Raw genomic sequence first — 18,203 nt, 5'->3', positions numbered from 1 at the left:
GGTTGTCATCGAATAAAGGCAAAAGTCTAATCGACTTACAGGTTTTGACTCAGTGCAAGCTAATCTCCCTACTTCCTTTGAATTCTTTACTTCGTTTCTTGTTGCCATGACTTGCACGCCTTTTGTGAACAGATTCCAACAATTTTCTAATGAAAAAAAACTTGGGATCTGATCGCTCTGCAGTTCGTGTTATAGGTTTGTATATCAACCCATCTCAATCTGGTCTCGTTTTATTTTTTTTGTTATTATTTTTTTAAATTTTTACACAAAATATAACAAATAATTCAATTTTAACTCTACTATTTATAAACTATCTTAACTCATTTCAATTTATCTCTAAATTCAAACCATTCTGTCTCCAACCATAAGAGTTCAAAATCAAGCAAAACAAGATATATTAATATACTTCCATAGAACAAATTGACACCCAAAAAAAAAATTCAAAACAAAAGATTAATAAATGAGAGATGACAGCTAAAACAATTTTATTTGGACCGGTAGGATTGAAATTAAGCAAAAGAGAGAGCGCCAACAAACACCCACTAACCAACCAAACTGAATGACAGAAGGGCGAGTGTTAATTGAAATGATAACTTTTTCTTCAACCTATCCTGCTCGATTCCAATATTTTTCATCTCCAGGGAGTATATTTAAAAATAAATAATGCTACTTATAATTTTATTTATATTTTTACTTATAAAACTTATTTTATTAATTTATTTTTATTTTAAATTCAAATTCTGAATTTTAAATTTTATAATCTTTAACATATTTAAAAATAAATTAATTTTAACATATTTAAAAGTTTATCAAGTGCTCTGCTTGGCTATGGGCTGGGAAAGCCGGGGCGCACGATTTCTACCGTTAAGATCGTGCTCTTGGATGCCAAATACAAGCAGTCACGCAATCCCAAGCTCAGAGCATCTGGGTTGGACAGCTCAAATTCAAATAAAATTAAAGAGAAAACTTTATAATCTTCAAAGAGAAAATTAAATTTCTGAAAAATGATTGATCTCACGTTTATCAACAATGAAGTGATTACTTTACATATTTGCACATCCACCATAAAAACTAATTAGTTTTAAAAGTTGGAAGAGTGATTGTCTTGTCTGTTCCATTCACCAATGCAATAGGACATACAGCCTGTCTTTGATCGTCATGTTGAAATTAACTTCCTTAATTTTTTAAATTATAACTCAAATCATACGAAAAATATTAATTTTTTACTCTTAGTTGCAGTATAGTTGTCATTATTTTTATCATTTTCCACTTAAAATAATTCCTATCCACTTGGTTTTTCTGGAAGTTAAGTCAACTATATCAACCAAGAGGCCAGAAATACGGTTTCAATTTATCCACTTCCTTCCTGAAGAAAAACATGGCTGATCTTGCCTCTAGCCTCGCCAGTAGTCTCTTGAAGAAATTAGGCTCTTTGGTTTATCAAGAGCTCTACTTGGCATGGGGTGTCCAGAGCGACCTGCATAAACTTGAGAGCACGATTTCTATCCTTAAGATCGTGCTCTTGGATGCTGAAGACAAGCAAGCAAACAACCCCATGCTGAGCATCTGGCTTGGACGGCTTAAAAATATCTTATATGTCGCAGAGGATGTGGTAGATGAACTTGAGTACGAAGCTTTAAGGAAGCAAGCGATTACGACATATGGAAGCGCTATGGCAAAGGTATGCCATTTCTTTTGTTCATTCATGGCACTTTCATCCCGTTTAAAACTGGCTCACAAAATCAAGGACATTAGAGAGAGGTTAGATGAGATTAATGCTGATAAGGTTCAGTTTAATCTCACTGAGCGGCATGAAGAGGTGCATGTCAATCCCCTGTGGAGGGAGAAGACCCATTCCTTTATTGATCCTTCAACAGTATTCAGTAGGGATGGTGACAAAGAAGAAATAAAAAAGAGTTTGATGCACCCAAATCCCACTAGAAATCTTAATATAATTGCCATAGTTGGATTAGGAGGTATGGGAAAGACCACACTTGCCAAGGTTGTTTACAATGACGAATCCGTAGTTAAACATTTTCAGTTGAGAATGTGGGTTTGTGTACCTGAGAATTTTAATGTTACAAGATTGGTGAAAGACATCCTTAAATCTGCTGGTGGTAGAGTTGATAAGAATTCAAGTAATGAAGATACATTGCAGACTAGTTTGAGAGAACTTTTAAAGGATAAAAGGTTTCTACTAGTTTTAGATGATGTCTGGAATGAAAATAGAAATAAATGGACTGAACTGAGAGATTTGCTTAATGGAGGGTCGCATGGAAGTGTCATTGTTGTAACGACACGTAGTCACAGGGTTTCTTCCGTTTTAGACCCTGTTTATACACATTCTGTAGAAGGTCTATCAAAAGAAGAAAGTTTGTCTTTGTTTGTGAAATGTGCATTCAAGGAAGGAGAAGACAAACTATATCCAAATCTCTTGCCAATTGCAGATGAAATAGTGAAAAAGTGTAAAGGGGTTCCACTGGCCCTGAAGAGTTTAGGTGGTCTACTTTATTCAAAAGTCGATGAAAGCGAGTGGGAATTGGTGAGAGGTAACGAGATTTGGGAATTGGAAGAAAATGAGGGAGGCATCTTACCTGCATTGCAATTGAGCTATAATCAAATGCCAATTCATTTGAAGCGATGCTTTGCTTATTGCGTTAATTTTCCAAAGGATTATGATTTCAGTAATATCCTTTTAATTGAACAATGGGTGGCACATGGATTAATCATCCAAATGTCTCCTAACAAAAAACAAGAGTTGGAAGATATTGCAGAATTGTACATTAAAGAGTTAATGTCGATATGTTTTTTCCAATTAGATCTTCAAGAAAATCTTTTTGGCATGTATTCCTTCAAAATGCATGATCTCGTCCATGATCTTGTACTCTCTATTGGCCATGAAGAGTGGTCGGAAATAGACTCTGACAATAAAGACATGGCCTCGACAGTTCGTCATTTGTCAATTTCATCTAGTAGCCAACAAGTTTCGAAGTTCTCAAACAAGTTAACTAATGTGAGGAGCATCATGTACCGAAACGAACCACACGTGTCCTCAGTTGAAGCATGCATCTCAAGATTCAAGTCTTTACGTCTGTTAACTATACCTTATTCAGATTTTGAGAATTTGCCAAGTTCCATTGGTACTCGAAAGCATTTGTATTAATTTTTTTGTTAAAAAAAAAAGAAAAGAGGAAAAAAAATGTTCATTGACCAAATGAAACCACTGGACCAATAACTAATGGTTTGATCCAGCAAAAATGATAGACCAAAGTTTTCGGTCCGTGACCCCTCCCAGATTGGACCAGACCAATTATATACCTAGTTTTAATTTTAAGATCTTTTACCCTGGGAAGGAAAAGAAACATTTTATAAATGTCAATAATTCTCATTTCATATTCTAAAACTACCTTTTAAACCCCTTAAATCCCACTACAACCACGAGTATTACATTTTTGCAACACACAACCTATTTAGTGTCAACATCCAAATGCTTGTGGCTATCATCCAGAAATTTGACGTGGCTGAGTCAACGTTCTAACTTATTGTTCTAGGATGTAGACATGATAACTCATATCCAACTTAGTTTTCATTTTAACAGAAGATATTTGTATTCTTAAGTTCCGACCTGTTTTATTAGCCTACTTACGCGATGCCTCATCCCTTGACATTCGTAAACATCATGATAAGTCTCATTCAGAGAGGAGAGAGAGACTCACATGATGAGAGGAAGAGGATGAGGAGGGATAGAGAGTAGCGTGGGTTGGGCAGCTTTTGTTGTTTTTCATCTTGTTTTCTTTTCCTCCTCTTTTGTATGTTTTTTGCTGGGATACCCTTGCTTTATTCTACTTTATTATTAAAAAGAGTTGAGAGAAATACAAAATGGAATTCGAAAGAGCAAGGAGCCTCGGCCCTGCAATAGAGAGTGTGATTTCTCAGACCCTAATTGTTGTAATATGCATGGGTTCAAACCGTTCTGGGTAATTCCGCTATAATGGCTTTTTGTTATTTTTCCCCCCTTTTTCATTGTGGCTTCGCACCAAATTAGAAAAGAGAGAAGATATCTAACAAAATCAGTTATTTTTTTCGTTAGTGAGAAATGGGTCTTAACCTAATGCACAATCCCTCCCTGGAATCAGTGTAATCACACCATTACAACCATTACACACGTCATCATTAAAGTTTATCAGAGTATAATATTAAATTTGACACACAAGATTCAATTGGGTGGTAACTGGAGAGCTCACTCAACATATGAGAATGAGCATAAGCATCTTTGAGAATGGAGTAAATACAAAAAATTTTATATACCATGCTTTGCCAAAGAAAAAGGAAAAAAAAACCATTTGCATAATACTCCTATCCTTCTAAATAATTCAATTGTCGTACACAAAAAGGTCGGTATATTCAAAAATTTGCTGTGGTGATAAAATTAGAATGTAGTATACTCTAACCTACAAAATTGGTTTATTGTTACCATGGTATTCCTCCGCTATAAGTGAAGATTTTTTTAATAAAATTGGGAAATGGTCATTATTGGATAGGTGACCTCGACTTTTTTTTATTATTATTATTAAAAAAAAAAAACCCTACAAAATTGGTAAGGTGAGAATGGAGACTCACATGAGGATTCCTTCAGCATTATTAAGGGCTCTCTTTACAGCCCTAAATTTTTCTGTGATGGCTTTATTGGTTTTCACAACTTACTCCTTGATGAAAAACTCAATGCCATGTCTAAGACTTTCGAGCTCGGGGGTGACAGCTACACGGGTGAATATGTTCCATATGAGCTTTATCATGATACTCAAAAAGGGCCTCAAATAGCAATCGAAAGTGCATAATCCGTCTTGGGGTGAGCTACCTGATATCACCCAATTCTACAGACTTCAAAATTGCTAGGGAGAGGGTGAAAGAAGCAAGCATCTCTGCTGCAAATTTTGCTAGGTGCAATGACCTAGTATGCTGCATCGACTCCAGCTCTTTGAAGTGGTCCCAAAGGCAAAACTGAGAAATATATTACAGCAGGTAAAAGCAAGATTAAAAAAATTATTTTAGGAAAAAGAACATAGAAAGGGCACTACATTCCTCCAACAAATCTTACCCACTCCACCTCTACTCTACATAGTACACTCAAAGAGAGAAAAGATCAGATTTACTTCCCAATCTAGTGCTGCTCTAATAAAGGTAATACTCCATATTTGCAGAAAACTGCAAAATTTCTGCTACCGGCACCTCTTTACAACAAAAGATACCATACCATGCCAGGAAAACTATCTTCAAGGGCTGGTCTCCACACCATATATTGTGCCAAAATCCGATCTTAGACCCATCCTTCACTTCAAATCAAAGCCAACAATGAAAATCCCCCAACGTTCCTGGATGGCCCACTCAAAAAGAGCTTTGTTGTACGATGAAAACTTTGTAACCCGCCAAAAGACCTGAAGAAAGACAAGTACAAATCCTTGACCACTTGACAAGGCAGTACTAGAATTCATCCCAACTCCTCCCACATGAAATCCTACTGAAGTTTCTCAAAACGATGGACAAAACTAACTGGTATGAGAAATAGCAAATTTAGCAAATCAGAAAACATACTCTAAATTGATCCCCGCCCACCCTTGGATAAATCAAATCTGCTCCACCTAGCCAACTTGACACTCCATTTCCCAAAAGTGTCATCCCAGATAAATTTTGCCTTCTAGGGAGCTCCCAACGAAACTCAAGTACTTCATTGGTAGAGAAGACCATCCCAAGATACAAGCCAATCCTTCGATATCATCCGCTACAATTGGAACTAATCTTGATTTGTACAAATTAATTCTCAACCCCAACACAACTTCAAAGCACAAAAACTGACAACGCAATGCAACAGAGATAAACTAGATAGGCATCACAAAAGATGAGACAAAACAAGCGCTTCATTAGTCATGGATCCCACTGAGAAGCCCGATGACCCAACTTATTATAATTGTGAAACTTAATCCCCCAAGCCGAAGCCTGTGGTTTACTAGCCCATGGATTACATTACTCATTAAGGACTTTCTTTTTAAACAATGTGAGCTGGGTATTTCTTTCTTGATTAATTTGAGTAAGCAGGCCTGCATTTAGATTTAGCTCGTTAAGCTTCAAACCCATATCCATCTTGTCTAAAGCACACTGCACCTTTTTCATTTAAAAGAGCCAGTTGTCTTCTCACTGAAACCAAGGTGTTCACAATATTGCCCTTTGCACTTTCTGGCACCATGTCCTCCTCAGGCATATCGCAGGGATCTCTACAATAGCCTTTGTAGCTGGTAATTAGAAATATTCCTATTTTGTTGCTTGCATGCTATACCAACAAAGTTCTCGAGTTGCCCAGATTGCACTTGTTAGAGATAGCAACAGTCAGCAGCCTTTAGCCGCCTTCACATACAACACTCTTCCCATCTTAACATTCCCATTCTTAGGAGCTTTCACCAATATTTCCCCTGCTCTACCAGTCTTCACTACAAACCTGCATACATGCATTTTGTAGTTTCTGTGGCCAATAAACTTCTGGAAGAGATTTTCAACCATTCAAAGCTCCATGATAAAAAGACTTCAATGCCTTCCAAGCTGGAATGATCAACATACCATTCTGGCTTCTTCCCCCATACTCTTCAAGGCCAGAAATCGACTGGAGGTATTGGAACATCGTAGCACAAGCAGTGTTTCCCACCCAAAGAGATTTCGCAACCCCCCTTCTTCCCTCTACCTAAGACAGTCTCCACCAAGGAAATTTAGTATGCAACACTCATCCTTCCTAGTGACATTGAACGGCATCCACCACTACTTCGACAAACGACCGTTATCCCATCCTCTATCCCAAACGCAAGAAGCTTTGCCTCAACAAAGACTGATAAAAAAACCAATACCGTATGCAATCCACCAACGAAACTTACATACATAAGATGAATTTTGGATAACCCAATTTGAAGTACTAGTGTCAAGAAACTAACAGTTAGAAAAGACAGATGAAGAGACTATCTCCTATGAGAATCACCTGAGATTTCCGTGTGTGTGTGAGAGAGAGAGAAAGAGACATGCATAAAATGACACTTTGAAGAATGGGTTTTTAACAACTTAGAGCACTGGCAGTGGCTTCTTTATCTTCATCTTTATTTTTAAATTTGAAGAATATATCTATAAAATCGTCTACATTGGTGTATCTATCTTCATTTTTATCCAGAACTATAAACAGTGCTTCTTTAAATTTGAAGAAGCACTATTTTAGTCTTCAAACATTAAAAATAATATTTTCTCTCTCTATCTGAACGACTCATCTCTCTCGAAAAGTCACCCTCCATCCTCTCTCTCGCTCTCTCGCTCTCTTCTCTTCGACAAACCCATTCCCCTCTACGATTGGTATAATTCCTTCTTCTCTCTTGCTCTCTCTGCTCTCTTCTCTTCGACAAGCCAGATTTACCGAAGAATAGTCTCTCTCTTGCTCTCTTTGCTCTCTTCTCTTCGACAAACCCATTTCTGCTACACTGTCTTCCCCCTTCCTCTCTCTTCTCTTCGACATAATTTCGTGCAAGCCACTTGTTTTGATTTCACAAATTGTTTTGTGTGATTTCCCCTCATATGGAATGTGTGATTTCCCCTGATTAGAATTTTTTTTAGGATTTTTTGTGTGATTTTTCCTTATATTGAACCGAGATTGGTATGATTGGTATGATTTGCTTATGGTATTGCCAAAATGAAGAAAACTACTCTGTATAATACCAGGTTGAGTTCAAACATGACAGATTCTAACACGGCACTTGTGCCATTCTCCAATCATTGAAATTGAAAGTAGAATATATCTTCTGAAATGCAATATTAATAGAAAGGTATCAATTGATATTGCATGAACATATATTCTACCAAAGAATATCTCATGAACAGGACAAAAATCTCAAGTTGTCATGCAGAAGTGAGTCAGTTTGGTAATCTGTCTTTTTTATCTTAGGTCTCTTTTTTCATCTCAGTTTGGTAATCTCAAGCTCGTGAATAGTTAGGTCTCTTTTTTATCTTGTATCTACCCAAAGATTAAGTTTGCTCATAAAAATCTGTCTCCTTTTCAATAGAATACATATCCACATTAAAAAGGAAGATAAGAGGAGCATCAATTATGATACTGGGTTTATTTTCAAAATCTCAAAAATTGAAATGCATTATTTTGGTTGTAGACATGTGGTTTTGCTTGTAGACTTGTGGGTTTGAAATACATATTCACTTGTAGACTTGTGGTTTTGCTTAAAAGATTGATTTTGCTTAAAACAGTGCTTATGGTCTCTGCCCTTTTTCTTGATTTGGATTGTATATTTATCAAACCATTAAGTCAACAGGTATGTATGCCTTTAGACATATTTGTTTTTCCCATGTGCACTGCATACATATATAGTTTTTTCTATGTATTTTGTTTTTTCATGTTGCATACATACTTCGTCTATTGAGGTAGTTTTAGTAACATTTTATCCTTCAATATTTTGTTGAAGGATAAACTGTTTAATTGATGAGGATCCCTTCTTCACCACACTGTTGGAAAGTGGTGAAGGTCATATTAACAACCCCCCTATGGGCAGTGCAAGTGTTGATGTCCAAGCGACACAACCCCAACAGGAAAAAAGGAAATAAAAATCACAGCGTGGTGTATCATTTACCATAGAGGAAGATATTCTCCTCGTTTCAACTTGGCTTAACATTAGTATAGACTCCATACGGGAGACTGATCAATCATCTACACAAATGTGGAGTAGAATTTATGACTACTACCACACATTTAAAAAACCTAATTGTCAAGACCGGTCTATACCCTCCTTGACCAATCGGTGGTCAATCATTCAAAAATGCGCCAATAAATTCAGTGGTAGCTTGGCCCAAGTTGAAGGAATGTATCCAAGCAGTGCAACCAAGCAAGACAAGGTATAATGTTTTTTCTTATGTTTTGTGGTTCTAATTATTACGTATTTGCAATGTTTTTAGTTGTATCTTGTTCCACTATTTTGTAGATTGATAAGGCAAAAATCTTGTACAAAGAGAACCAAAAACTTAACTTTAACATGGATCATTGTTGGAATTTATTGAGGCACCAACCGAAATGGCAAACACACATGGACCTCATAAAAAGAAAAAAAAATGGGACAAGTTCAGGTATTACTCCAAACTCAATACCTTTAGGGGAAGACATGGAAAATGTGTCCATCGATTGTGAGAGACCTATGGGCAAGAAGGTTGAAAAAGCAAGAGAAAAAGAAAGAAAGTATAACGAAAGACAAAATATAGTAATTAATGAGGCCTTAAACCAAATGAAAGATGATAGGAGGACTTCTATGATGGAGAGAAGAGAATCGCAATTGAAATATGAGAATGAAAGATCTGAGTTACTACTTCTTAAGAAGAGAAAACTTGATTTGGAAATTAAGACTGAAAGAGAGAGATCTGACTTGGTAGCTCTTAAAAAGAGAAAAGCTAATATGGAAATTATGAACTTGGATATTGATTCCATGAATGGTTTGCAGCAAGAAAAGAACCAACTTATAAAGAGAAATAAGGAAACCTTAGTCGATGTTCCTCCAAAGTCCTCTAAGAAAAGAACCAACTTAGTGTCTAGTTTGCTGTACCCCACATATCAACACTAAAAGGAAGGCCAATAACATCACTGTTTTAAAATGCAAGGTTTTCTTGTGATTTAGAAATAACAATTCCAGCTACATCATTTACTTCGATGATGTATGCAATAAATCAGAGTAATGTAGAAGTCCTAATGGAAGAGAATGGTATTGACATCTATCTACTCGTTATTCAACTAAAATTAACAAATTAACTGAAATTCAAACAAATAATATCCAAATATCCACTAAGCCACTCTCCATGTGTGTGTGATAAAAGTTGAAGCCAGATTCAGATGCAATAAAACCAAATTGATTCATAAAACTTGCCCTGCAGTATCTATAAGATGATTGTCACTTAAAGCAAGGACCAAAAATCACTTAGACATGCTATAACCACAACCAAAAATTCTGCAGTATCTCATCATCTCTACAAGTAGCCAGAAGCTATTTGGCCAGCAATCTCCAATTCACACCTAGTTCAAACTCAAATTCCAGGGTTGATGCCACAACCAGGCAAAGTCTCCCAAGAAATATTACTCAAATAAAATCACTGAATAAAAACAATGGTAGTCTTTAGAAGCTAGCAAAATTTATAACAAACTGTGATTTAACAACGAAACAAAAATAAGAAAAAACAAAAGGTCAAATGAATGGCCCTGATATTTTCACAAGATTATGTAATTGTCAAAATCAGCTGATATAATATTTCTCAATTAATTATCAGAAAGAAAGCATACCTAAGGTATGGAACATGTGAATTTACATGACAAACCATGTGTTTGAATTTAAAAAACAAAATTTCTGGCCATGCTTTACCAAAAATCTAATTCTAAAGTCACCAAAATAAAAAAATAAATAAAAAAAGGAGAGAGAACACCTGTAAAGTGAACTTGTGGTTTTTGTCATGCTCACACAACTTGGAAGCGAGAACAGTGTAATACTCATTAAATACTTTCTCCAGTAAACAGCATTCTACAAGAACACGCATGATCTCTCTGTCCTGTGAATATATGTGAAAATTAATAATCAGAAAATTAAATACAGTAGTCAAAATAAGGAGAAAACCACAAGGCACCCACCTGCTTTCCATGTAAATCCAACCTTAGAAGCTTCTCAAATGTATCAATGTAGTCCAACCCACTCATTACTATACAAAAGATCGCCCTTCTGGCATCTGTGTTCATCCTCTGTGCAGCAGCAAGCTGCAGCATTTTTTGGGCTTCAAGAATCTCTTTGTCTATATTGCTGGCAACTTCTTTAACATTGTCCACTGTGGAAGCCATGTCACCAGACAACCACCATTGGCCCTTCTTCTCAGGATCAACAAGCTTGCTCAATTTGAGCCTTCTAATTAAAACATCTTCTACCCCTAACTGAAAATAAAGAGTAACCAAGGACTCAATGTCATACAAAAAGATAATGAAAAATTGAATTGTCTTCCTAAATAAAATCTGACACTCATTATTTCGAAAAGCAAAATGTTAAAATAAATTTAGATTATCTTGAGTTTCCATGAGCTATCCCTATTCCTAGTCATACTTTCACGCCTAGAGTAATGATACACTTCTTTTTGGTACTGGCCATCCGGGAACAAGGCCCCAACTAATCTCAGGGGTGCACAGACTCTTGATGAGGAGTTTACTGCAAGTGCACCCCGGGCAATTAGAATTCTATTCGATGGCCCCTAGAAATTGTTTGAACCCAAGGGTTCAAACCTCAGACTTGGAGGAAGCATACCACCACGACCAAGGTTCGTACCACTTGAGCTAACCCCTAAGGGTTGAGTAATGATACACTAACAACCCATTTACAACTAATTTTTACAACTTTGATTTTTTTTTTTATTGGCACCGGGTGTGGTTATTGGCACCGGGAGAGAAGTTCTTTTTTTTTTTTGTCAGGAAGAGGTACTCTTCGAGATGAGACCATATAACTCACAATTTTACATTGGCGTGCCAAAAAGAAGTTTCGAGAGAGCGACCTCATGGATTTTAAGGAGAGACAAAAATCATGGGGAAGGAGCAAAAACATTTTTATGTACCAAGTAAAACATGCCAGCTATGACTAATGTAATGACAAAGTGGTCAATGTTAAATATTAATCAGAAGCAAAAAAAAAAAAGAAGCAAAGTACAAGAAACAAAAAAAAAGAAAGAATTATAAATTAAAACTCCTAGCTAAATTGAGACAAAATGACACCATTAGCGCAAAGAAATTTTATGATAATATGGGTATTTAAGTAGAGGAAAAACAAAAGATTTCAAAATACCCAACGCATACAAACTCCCATCTTACCATATAGCATTCCATGAATCAAAAGGAGAACCCACCGCAATTTGTTTGGTAGATCCCAACACATTTTTTTTTCCCCCAAATTATGTACACAATGAAGTTCATAATCATTTATAAGGTTTCGGTACCAAGCTATTATAGTCAATGTATGAACCAAAACATGTTCACTGTTGTCTTGAAACTAGAATGTATATTACTTGGGTGCTTCTCTTAAAAACAATCTATCTTAAAATGAGTAATAAATAGGATGCACCCCTTATTGTGCTTTTTTACTGCAACTTGCTATTACTAGGAATAATATTTATCATTTCAAGAAAATTAACAGGTACTATTTGGACTCTTTACAGTCTTAACATTGTAATTGGATCTATGATTTGATCTCAGAGAATCTCCCACTGCGACACCAGTGGCAGCCCCTTAAAAGTTAAAAGTCAAGCCTCCTCAAACCAAAACCTATCCTCCCAAGTCCCATTACAAAAATAACAAAGAGTAATAAAACATTCTAGAAAAATATGCTGAACTAAATGTTAAAAGAATGAAACTATTAACTAGAAAGACCTTTTGAGCCATTTCTTTATCCGGGTGTGATGAGCGGGATCCTCTTCAGGCCTTTTATTGTTGTTCTTGATGTCACATATGGTTTCAAGCATGAATTCCATCTGCAAGCATCACCAATTACAATCTCTGCAATTATGAAACAAAAACAAAAGGAGAAGAATTCATAATAATGCTAAAACGTTTAATAAACTTGCTCTCTTGCTATTTATATTTTGTTGGCCAACTCTAGAAGAAGCTTTCAACTCATTCACCCTATTCTGAATACTGAGAATAAAAATTTTCATTGCAGAAGGATCATCACTCCTTATTTTCATTCCACAGCCTGTGCAGTTAATAGTAGTTCAAATCAGACGAGTTGCTGATGCCATCACGCAATTACAAAAGATAGAACAATAACTTCATGCTATCATAAAATATAGAATGCAAACACTAGAGCATGCAGACAAAACAAAGCAAACAATAATACCTGGTTATTGGATATATATCATGATGTTGATTTTAAGCACAAAATCGATATTATATAAAATGTGTGACATGCAAGCACTTGCCAAAAAATGGATCCCATTTGCAAACAAATAACTGGTTTGGAAATATACATGATGCCGATTTTAAGCAAAAAAACACAATATAAAGTGCTTGATATGCAAGACTTACTAAAAATGGACCCCCTTGAAGTTTAAAGGTGATAGAATTCTGATAACAAGGTATAAAAGCCAAAAAATCCACATATACAAAGACCAAATATCAAAAGTTTAAAGGGGCTTACATTGCAAAGTTGTCAAGATGGTTGAGACATCTATCTCTGTTAATCGCTTGCTCAGCATTATCAAAAAGCCATATAATCAACTCACTGAAATGAATCGTCAGAAATACAGCTATTAGAAAGGATTGCTACATACTGTACAAAAATTTAAGGCACACTAACTGAAACAAACAATGAAACTTCTGCACAAGGACACATCACTCATCAAGCAACTACTGCAATTTAGATAGCTCAAGTTAGGGATTCAGTCACTCATGTTGTTCCTTGTAACACCCCAATGAAACGCCCAAATCACATGGCCTATACTCCAAAAGGACTAGTCAATGATACAATTGGAGCCCTATTGGAACATTATAAAGAGCAATAACTTCTTCTTCCCAAGCAATGCGAGATTCCATACACCACCTACCCTTATCCTTATCATATGGGGTATCACATTCCTGATGCTGGATATATGCCCAAAACATGGACAAATCACGCCATAATATCATAAAGAAAATTGCTTTCATTTCAACAAAAACACAATGTCCCAATACACTCTTTTCTTTTGAACGGAGTTGAAGCAATTTCGGAGCTATCATAGAATGTATAGCCTCATCTCTTACAACAAATTTGAATGTAAAGGAACTGATATTTACAGTATGTACATCACATCTGTGCATGTATTCATCATAGGATTAACTCTGCCTTCAAATTGAAGCATGTATCTTCACATGTACTGATTTTTTTTTTTCACCTCTTGCCGTGATAATTTTACAAAGAGTCCAAGTTAACATAAGTTATTTACCTTGAGCAAACTCCAAATATGTACAAATAGGATAGCAGAAGAGAGAGATTTCGCAAAGAAAGAGTGTCTTCCTTGTGGTATTCATCCTGGGTAAAAAAACATAATTTTTCACAGTATATTTTTCTAATTTTTTTTATAAGTAGTCAAAGAATTTTGTAGGGAACAACTAGCAATAATGACAGTTTGATCACCTCAAACCATAGAGCAAGAGAAGCCATAAGTTTTGCACTGAAGTCAATTCCAACCAAACATGCCATCCGTGCAACAAAAGCGCCAAAAACAACAGCATACCTACACAAAGAGCAGGAAGAAGGGGGAAAATAATAATATATGGTCCAGTTTATATATACTTATGGAATAAACTAATGTTCAAATAAAATAGCTCCATCTTGTGACATTCAACAAGTTTTCCGGATTGACATAATCCACAAACCCCAAAAAAGAAAAAAAGAAAAAAACTTTTGATAAGAAAATAATCATTATCCATCAAAACTCCCTTGTATATGGAATTTTGGTCGTTGGATCAATAAAGCAGACAAAGTATATAAATGGAATAATGAGTCAACATTAATTAATTAAAATTTCCGAGATAAAATTTAGATGCAAAGCCATCTATAGAGTAAGGAACAGAAAAGTTTTGATTTTTCTTTTCAACATTACTGCCAAATCTAACGAAAAGAATTGATGAACTCTCGAAGTTCTGTTTGCAAAAGATAGAAGATGTGTTGGGGGACTCTTTCATAGATACAAAAGATCTATAACAAAACAATTAACAGTAATAAATAAATTGTACAAAAAATATATTCGAGGATTTCTTTAGATAGATAACATATTCACTCCATATAAAACGCAGTTTCCAAAATTAAATTGTTCACTTCTCTCTTTCTAACGTACGTTCCTTCTTTATGACATAAGCAAATCCTGAGGGCAGAAATTATGTGATTTATCTACCCTTTCTATCCAGCGATTGCGAGACTCGTCATGCGTGCCAAACCACAATAACGTGCTTCAAAAGATGTCGTGCGACTTCTAGGGCACGCCCAGTATTTTAAATGTGCTGGAAATATTATAAAGAGTATTTCCAGTATTATTGAACTAAACTTGATTTTAAATACGACAATTGTAATATTCTTGAAGAGCTCTAAAAATATTATAATTGTTAGAAATCATTTTAAGATCATTATTAAAATGATTTCAACTATTTAAGATATTATGTAGTTTAGATTATGTTGAAAGCTTTTATTAATTAAATAGTTGTATTCTCTTTAATATGTTAAGTGAGACTTCATCATTTTATTAATGATGAAGGAATAATATTTTATAAACTAAAGTTAGTTTAAAATAATATTCTACCTTAATTCCTCTAAGCGTTTTTAATTAAGTTAATATTTTACGCATTTTCAAATCAGTATTTGAAATCCATCGTTAGATCGTTACGTGGATCCCAGATGAAGGGACTGGGTTAAATACCCAGACCCCTCCCTTTCTCCCTCACTTTTCCCCAGCTCTCTCTCTCTCCTCCCTCTCCCTCAAGCGTAAATAGTACGCTGCGTCTCTCTCGCCCGATGCTCCATCCCACAGCCTGGCGCCGCCGTGCGTCGACAGCTCTCACCTCCACCACCACCGGCATCCCCCATCGTCGTTGTCCCGCGCGGCAGCTTCCCCTTCCCCCACGCAAGCAACTCTCTCCTCTCGGTTTCCTCACTTCGCACCGCCTAACGCCGCCGTTGCAGCCCCGCCGCTGGCCACCAGCGCACCTCCAGCCATCACCGGCGACAGCCCCACTGAACCCAACCCTTCAAGGCAGCTTTCTCCCTCTCTTTCCGAAACGGGTTATCACACGGGTTCCTTACCCGTTCACCATCGTGCGCCGTCGTACACGACCACCCATGGTCGCCAAGCACTGTCGCGATCTCCCCCTTCCTCCTCCACATGACCCGAGGCCTATAGCCTCCCCTTGATCCACCGCACGAGGCTCCTCCTCCACACAGGTTTTGCACCCTCCACCGCCGTGCACCGCCACCCACGGCGTGTAGCCGCCACCTTCAGCCTCCTCAAGCCACCACCAAGCCATCCCGACCACCCTTGGCCCCGATCTGCCATCCATGCTTGCACACTCTCCCTCACTCTCTCACAGGCTTCTCCCCCTTCTTACACAGCCATTCCCTCCCTCCTCCACCGTGGCGCCACCCCAGTGCCACCATGAGCTCCATCGCACCTCCCTTAGCCGAACCCTAGGTCCAAACCACCACTTTGAGTGGTGGTTAGTCACTGCATGTGATGGACAGCCATTGCGCGTGGCTGATCACCACTGTACACAGCTAGATCCGTCGTGTTATGCTCATTGTCACCACTCCAAGACCACCACGAGCACTTCCAAGGCCACACCTAACTATCCAAATGCCTAAACGGTCCCCGTTCGCGGTTTAGCCACCACGTACAACCCTTCCAACGTCTTCGACTGTGACGGTCAATGAGCAACGCATGGGTTATCCCGTCGATAGTATAACTCTCTATCCCTCGTTATTATGTTAGATATTGATTTGTTGACTAGGTTATGGAATGTGATGTTGGTATTATGGAGTTGTGGTATTGTGATGTGGTGCTGTGTAATGAAGTGTTGGACATATCTGTGCAGTGTGGAGAGGTGATGTGCTGTGTAGCGAAATGTTGGGTTTGTCTGTGTAATGTGTTGTGAAGTGTTGTGGATTGTGCTACATAGTGTGGTTATGGAGCCTGTACTGTATGGGTGATGTGGTGTATGTGGAATGGAAAGAGTACACGCTAAGTGTACTCTGTGTGGGGTGATGTGTATAAAGGGAGTACATGTGGAATGTACTCCGTATGGCGGAATGATGCACCATATGGCGGGTACACCATAATGGTGATGCGGCGTGGTATATATGAGGACAGTACACGCGGAGTGTACTCCATATGGTGGAGTGATGCACCATATGGCGAATATGCCATAATGGTAATGTGGCGTGGTGTGTGTGAAGGGAGTACATATAGAATGTACTCTATATGGCGGATTGATGCACCATATGGGGTGTATGCCATAATGGTAATATGGCGTAGTATGTATGAGGGGAGTACACGCGGAGTATACTCCATGTGGTGAAGTGATACACCATATGGCGTGTACGCCATAGTGGTGATGGGTCGTAACATGTGTGAAGGGAGTATGCGTGGAGTGTACTCCATGAGGTGCAACGATACACCGTGTGGCGTGTCGCAGAGATAAGGATGGTTGAGTGGTTGATAGGCGTAGAATGTGGTGAGTAGTGTCGGGAACTATGGAATGGTGTCCCAAAGTAATTGTGGTGTAGCCTGTAGTCTGAGGTGACAAGTGTCATCGTGTTGGACTTCTGGATGGAAGTACGGGTGAAGTAGCAGGACAAGTGTAAGTGTGAGCAACGGAAGCATGACTGGGCAACGTCACTTAGTGACATGGTTATTGGCAGTCATGCTTGCAATAGGTGAAGTGATAGTGTAGGAATGGCGTAATGGGAACTTGACGAGATGTCATGATGTGTCGGGAGTACGTGAGGAACCGTACTCATAATGAGTTAGGAATTTACGTGGCAGGATGTTGGGTGACGCGACAAGGTCACGGTGTAGCTTGGGGATAGTCTCGAGATGTATAACTTGACATAAGACGTGGTTATGAATGGAGTCTTGTCGCGTTAAGTGTTGGGATGAACTGTCAAAAGGGACGGGTAGCATGAGGAGTCATGCTAGTCGGATTAAGAGAAGGTTGGTAAGACCCATAGCATTTTCCATCTTTATTGGAGAACTTTAGTTTAGAGAACTCTCGTTTCTTCGTTGCAATTGGGAATAACACATGTCAATTGTCAATTGGCTAACACATGATATCAGACTATGCTAATCAACAGTTCTTCTAGGTACAGGCAAAATGGCGCACCAATCGCGTACCCAGTGCTGAGGTGGATTGTTTTACCAGATGCCATTTTGAAAAGGAAAAGTCTTAAGGCAGGCGATTATGCGCAACGATTTGCACCGAAGTGCTGACATGAAATGAATTTAATGAACAGTTCTTCTAGGTACAGGCAAAATGGCGCACCAATCGTGTACCCAGTGCTGAGGTGGATTGCTTTACCAGATGCCCTTTTGAAAAGGAAAAGTCTTAAGGCAGGTGGTTATGCGCACCGATTTGCACCGAAGTGCTGACA

The 18,203-nt window shown here is 37.8% G+C and overlaps 1 protein-coding gene and 1 pseudogene across 1 annotated transcript; one reads left to right on the top strand and one right to left on the bottom strand.

The window, feature by feature from the left end:
- The first annotated feature begins 1,378 nt into the window (after positions 1-1,378).
- Positions 1,379-3,163, top strand: LOC118348204 (disease resistance protein RGA2-like). The gene has a single exon (XM_035689231.1). It carries the CDS (start codon positions 1,379-1,381, stop codon positions 3,161-3,163), a length of 1,785 nt encoding a protein of 594 aa, XP_035545124.1.
- Positions 3,164-4,616: 1,453 nt separating this feature from the next.
- On the bottom strand, positions 4,617-15,777 carry LOC118348203 (annotated as a pseudogene).
- Between the last annotated feature and the right edge of the window lie 2,426 nt (positions 15,778-18,203).

Source organism: Juglans regia, chromosome 4 (assembly GCF_001411555.2).
Source record: "Juglans regia cultivar Chandler chromosome 4, Walnut 2.0, whole genome shotgun sequence".
NCBI lineage: Eukaryota > Viridiplantae > Streptophyta > Magnoliopsida > Fagales > Juglandaceae > Juglans > Juglans regia.
This window is presented reverse-complemented; position numbering and strand designations above follow the sequence as displayed.

Excerpts from the sequence above, each read along its gene's own strand:
- LOC118348204 (XM_035689231.1), top strand. The coding sequence starts at position 1,379 with ATGGCTGATCTTGCCTCTAGCCTCGCCAGTAGTCTCTTGAAGAAATTA.